This window comes from Momordica charantia, assembly GCF_013281855.1.
Source record: "Momordica charantia cultivar OHB3-1 chromosome 1 unlocalized genomic scaffold, Mcharantia_2.0 BLBB01000001.1, whole genome shotgun sequence".
NCBI lineage: Eukaryota > Viridiplantae > Streptophyta > Magnoliopsida > Cucurbitales > Cucurbitaceae > Momordica > Momordica charantia.
In genome coordinates, this window is record NW_028275157.1 from 1,718,577 (window position 1) to 1,724,098 (window position 5,522).

Consider the following 5,522-nt stretch of genomic DNA (forward strand, 5'->3'; position numbering starts at 1 on the left):
TATTCTTCTTGGCTCTTCTGTACTGCTCGGTAATGAACCTGGGGTCTTGTCCTTACCTCATTCGCAAGTTGTCCCAATTGCATCTCTAAATTTCTTACCGTAACGTCATTTTTGCCAATGTAATCCTTCACATCCTTCATGTCCTTCATGGTATTCTTTATGTCCTTCATGGTAGCATTAGTCCTAGTCATTAATTCCTTCATTGTGGCATCGTTCTTGGTTATGAATTCCTTCATTAAAATCTCCACGTTACTCAAGTTTTGTTGTGCCGGTTGCACATAATTTTTCTGTTGGTTGTATTGATGTGGAGTTCGTGGAAAAGCCGGTGAATTTGGAAATCCAGGTGGGGTATAAGCTTGCTTGTATTGTTGATTCTGTCTCGTACCACTGGAACTTCCTTGCCACTCTATGAGAAATTAGGATGCTGCTTCCATCCCAAATTGTATGTGTTCGAATAAGGATTGAATTTTTGTTGATTCATTTGACCTACATAATACATAAAACAAGGGTTGGAAGGGCAATTTTCAGATGGATGTAGATCTGCACAATAATAACAAGTAAATTCAGCTATTTCGTAAACAGGAGAAGGATTGGTTGTTGCTGGGGCTGACGCGGCAGCCGCATTGTTCTTTTCTATGTTCTTCAACATTTGAGTGATGGTGTCAATTTGTTTTTGCATAGACGTCATATTATCTAAGGCTGGCACGCCTGTTGGATCTGCTCGTTTTGATTGGGTCCTTGATCTCTCCGAGCACCATTGATCATTGTGTTCAGATAGCTGGTCCAGAATCTCCACTATCTTGTTGAAAGATTTTGATGTAAATTTCCCATTTGCGGCCCCATTAAGCATCATCTTAGTCGGTATATCGCAACCTCTAAAGAAATGTTCAATTTGTACGCACGCTAGGATTCTAATATTTGGACAATTCCTTATTAGATCTTTGAAACGTTCCCAAGCAACGTTTACCGCCTCATTCTTCTTTTGTCTGAATGAGATAATCTCTTCCCGAACATCTGCATTCCTTGTCGGTGGGAAGTACTTAACAAGAAATTTATCCACCATATCGCTCCATGTGGTAATGGTGTCTGACAGGAAGGCATTCAGCCACGCTATTGCTTGGCCTAAAAGAGAAAAAAGGAATAATGTGAGTCTTAATGCATCATCAGAGATTCCAGGTAATCTAAAAGTGTTAGCAACTTTAATAAAAGATTTAAGGTGAGAGCGTGGATCTTCATGTTCAGGCCCCCCAAACTGGCCAATAGTGTTTAACATTTGAAGCATCATTGGCTTAAATTCAAATTGGGCATCTGTTGGAACTGGATTCATAACGCTAGAGTTCAGGTCCTCTAATATTGTGGCTGCATAATCTCGCATTGCACGGTCTCTTTGGTCAGCCATGTGAATTGGGTTTGGCATTACATTTTCTGCCATTTTGTTGAAGTGCTCACGTTCTTTCTCTTTTTGGATTTTTGCTTGCTGTTTTTTCAGTCTCTGTTCACGTCTTAACCTCTTGCAGGTTTTCTCGATCTCTGGCTCGTAAGGTAACAAAAATGAATTTGTGCTCATACACTGATACACACCTCTGAGGTTAGATAAGCAGATACTCTCAGAACATAAACGATATAGTGATCACACACACAAACAATTCACAAAGAACAAAAATTATCATAAACAGAGTCCCCGGCAACGGCGCCAAAAACTTTTTGCGCCTCTGCTTAATAGCTATAGGATAAGTGCAAGTACACACTGTCACAAGTAATAATCTGGAAATATTCCAAGTTCGTCTCCACAGGGACTAGTTTATTTTAAAAATATGTTCTGCGAATTACTCGAATGAGCAATCGGGTTTAGGATAAAAATAATTGATGGTTGAAATGCACGTTTTATAATTTAATAAAATAGAATTTTGAAACCAACCCTCATACTACTGACTTGTTTGAAGAGAAATGAATTACACCTATCAGAATCTCACACTAAATTTACTCTCTAATTGCAAACTGGTTCAACTCCTATTCCATACCGCTTTTGGTTTGTTTAGAAGATTAGGCTACTATTTAAAACATGTCTTTAAAATACTAGAAGAATCCTAAGTAATTAAAACTCCAACTTACGTTTAATGGGTAAGAGAGCCTATGTCTAGGATCTTGTTTAAGTTCTTATGTCTAAGTAACTTCCCATTTTATCTTGATGAACTCCGTTGACTCTAACCTTTTCAGAATTAAACTCAACTGTTGTGGTTTAAACAAATGGCCAACAAGTAAAATCAACTAGATTAATTAACTTAATCAAGATAAGCAATTTGAGCGTAAACGCCGTGCTATCTGATAGATGTAATTAAAATGATGGGACCTAAGTCATTCGTAAGAGGGTTGGAAAAACAAATTAGCTACTCATAGAAACATGAAAAATATAAATAATAAGAAGTGGATTGAAATAAAATGTCATATTAAGTTTAAGAAGTAATTACAATAGCTAAATTAAAATCGAGAACCAAAATCTAAAGAAAATGATAACAACAAATAGGAATTGCAATAAAAATAATTCCAAGAATGTTGAACACAATTAAAGACAAAACAAATTATAAAAGCGTAAATTCTAGAGAGAAAACAAGCTGGAATTTAAATGTCAAGTGAGCTCCCCTTTGAAGCTTGATGGAACTTGGTATTTATAAGCTAAACCTTGCAAGTTGGTGGAGAAAATCTTTGGTATTTGAGTGGAGGAGCTACAATGGGGCTTAACAGCATTTTGTTGCACGGATCAAGGGATGGGTTGAGATTTCTTCCAACTGCCCGGTCAACAAAAGCCCTTATTTGTAGGTGGAGAATGCGCCAGGCGCATTGCCAAAGTTTATGGAGTGTTGGCGATGCGCCAGACGCATCGCTGCTAGCTTTAAGATAGCCTCTGTGTCATCTGCAGCAGGTGCATTACTGCTTTTTCCTTCTTTTTTCCCTATAAAACATATATATTTCCTCATAATTCCATCTATTTATCCAAAACCAAGAGTACAAGTCTTTCCTAAGAAATAGTCTCATTTAAACCGGATTCAATGCATGAAACATACGTATTTAATTTCAGAAGACACTAAACATGCACAATTTGTAAACACTTTTTCCTAAAATTCAAGACTTATAAGATATATCTCACTCTCGGTTACCCTCGACGAATGGGAGCATCAGGTCACCTTAGTTGTTGAGTTCGTGGTGATCGATTGCACGTCAGCCTACAATGCTATACTAGGTCGACCCTTCATATATCAATTGAAGGCTATCCCTTCAACTTATCATCAAATGATAAAGTATCCAACTGCTGTTGGGATAGCCACCATCCCAGGCGAGCAAATGATGTCGAGCGAGTGCTATGCTGCAGCATTAAAAGGCTCAGCTACCTGTGCAGACATCACAGCTGAGGTCCTGCCGCCAGATGAGCAGACCCGTGGGACGCCAGCTGAATAGCTAGAGCTTGTGCCACTCCTAACTCTAAACAAGCAGGTCAGCATCGGCACCAAGCTGGGGGTAGAGACAAAAACTGAACTCGTCAACTTTCTGCAAGTGAATGTTGACGTCTTTGCATTGTCACACGAGGACATGTCAGGGATCAACCCAAGCATCATGGTAAATAGGCTAAATGTAGTTCCGTCCTTTAGGCCTGTAACGCAAAAGCGCGGCTTGTCGACGCTGAGCGTAGTCTTGTAATAAGTAAGGAATTTGAGAAGCTCTTACGAGCTGATTTTATAAAAGAAGTTCACTACCCCGCGTGGGTATCTAATGTTGTATTAGTTACAAAAAAGCTAAAAGTAAATGGCACGTCTACATCAACTTCAGCGGCCTCGACAAAGCTTGTCTAAATGATAGCTTCCCACTATGTCCGATAGATTAGCTCGTCAATGCCACCGTCGGACATGAGCCATTATCATTTATGGACTCATACTCAGACTACAACGAAATCAAAATGCATGTACCTGACCAAGAGCACACCTCATTTGTTAACAACAAAAGGGCTCTACTGTTACAAGATCATGTCAATCGGCCTAAAGAACGCGGGAGCCACATATTAGCAGATGGTGAACATGATGTTCACCAAGCAGATCGGCAGAAACTTGGAAGTGTATGTCGATTACATGCTGGTTAAAAGCAAGCAGGTCAGCTCACATATATCTGACCTGATTGAAACCTTCGAAGTTCTCCGCCGCTACAACATGAAGCTTAACCCAGAGAAGTGCGCCTTTGATATCGCCTCGAGTAAGTTCCTCAGCTTCATGGTGAATCAGCGGGAGATCAAGGCGGACCTAGATAAGATTCAAGCTTCCTCGAGATGGAGCCTCCCAAGAAATTGAAGCAACTTCAACTTCATGGGGTTCCATATCAAAACCAAAGGATCCCATATTGAAAAGAAAAGGGACATTACAATGGTTTATAATATACATGGGCTATTCCTCTCATTACCAATTAGTTTTGAGATGTAACCCCATCAATATTGATATGGTATTGGAGCCCAAAATGCTCAAACGAGCAACTAGTCATAAAATGGGATCCGGCCAAGATCGATGAGCCAAAAGAACCACGATTTTGAGTGAGCATGTTAAAGTTAATCCCACATTGAAAAGAAAAAGGACCTTACAATGGCTTATAATAGACATGGGCTACTCCTCTTATTGCCAATTGGTTTTGAGATGAAACCCCATGAATATTGATAAGGTATTAGAGCTCAAAACGCTCAAACCTGAAACTGATCCAAAAATGGGATTCGACCAAGATCGAGAGTCACGATCTTGAGGGGACATGTTAAGGATCCCACATTGAAAAGAAAAGGAACCTTACAATGATTGGTAATAGATATGGGTTACTTCTCTCATTGCCAATAAGAAGAGTTGGTCAGAGTTGATCGGTAAAACCAAGCGGTAAGCAAGAGCAAAAAAGACGGAAAGTATTTGTAAGAAAAGTTATCTTCTATCAAATAAGTGATGACATCTTGATTGAACACAAGGTGCTAAAGGTAGATAATTTGCTGGGCACAATTTGATACATGATTTTATATTGAAATTATTAAATGTTATTATATTGCTCGAGCACAAACAATGAACTAAGTTTGGGGTGATAACTACTGAAAATAGTTCATTATTTCCCTATTTCGCCTAAAACAATGAGCTAAGTTTGGGCGTCGTAGTAGTAAAGGTAGAGCCTCATATGGTAAGATTAAGCAAGACCCATATCTTCACCTTAGGTGTAGAATACGATGTTGCTCACCATGGTTGTGAAATTGGCAAGAGGGGCCCAGTTTGGGATTTTGGGTGTGTTGACATAAACTCGTAGTTTTTAATTATGTAAAAACAAATTTTTGTTGACTAAAGTTATGTTTTCTTATACAATCAATTTGTTGTTGAATTGACAACATTGCATTGTCCAAATCCAATAAACTAAATATCGAAGGTTATTATCATGTAACCGAAATAGTATATATACGGAGTATATAATTGATATACCCTCGATATACAAGTGGATAATATCCCGAAAATAACCTAAAG

The 5,522-nt window shown here is 38.8% G+C and overlaps 1 protein-coding gene across 1 annotated transcript; it reads right to left on the reverse strand.

Moving 5' to 3' along the window:
* Window positions 1-406: 406 nt before the first annotated feature.
* LOC111025516 (uncharacterized) lies at window positions 407-1,567 on the reverse strand. The gene has a single exon (XM_022303382.1). It carries the CDS (start codon window positions 1,565-1,567, stop codon window positions 407-409), a length of 1,161 nt encoding a protein of 386 aa, XP_022159074.1.
* Between the last annotated feature and the right edge of the window lie 3,955 nt (window positions 1,568-5,522).

Excerpts from the sequence above, each read along its gene's own strand:
- LOC111025516 (XM_022303382.1), bottom strand. The coding sequence starts at position 1,567 with ATGAGCACAAATTCATTTTTGTTACCTTACGAGCCAGAGATCGAGAAA.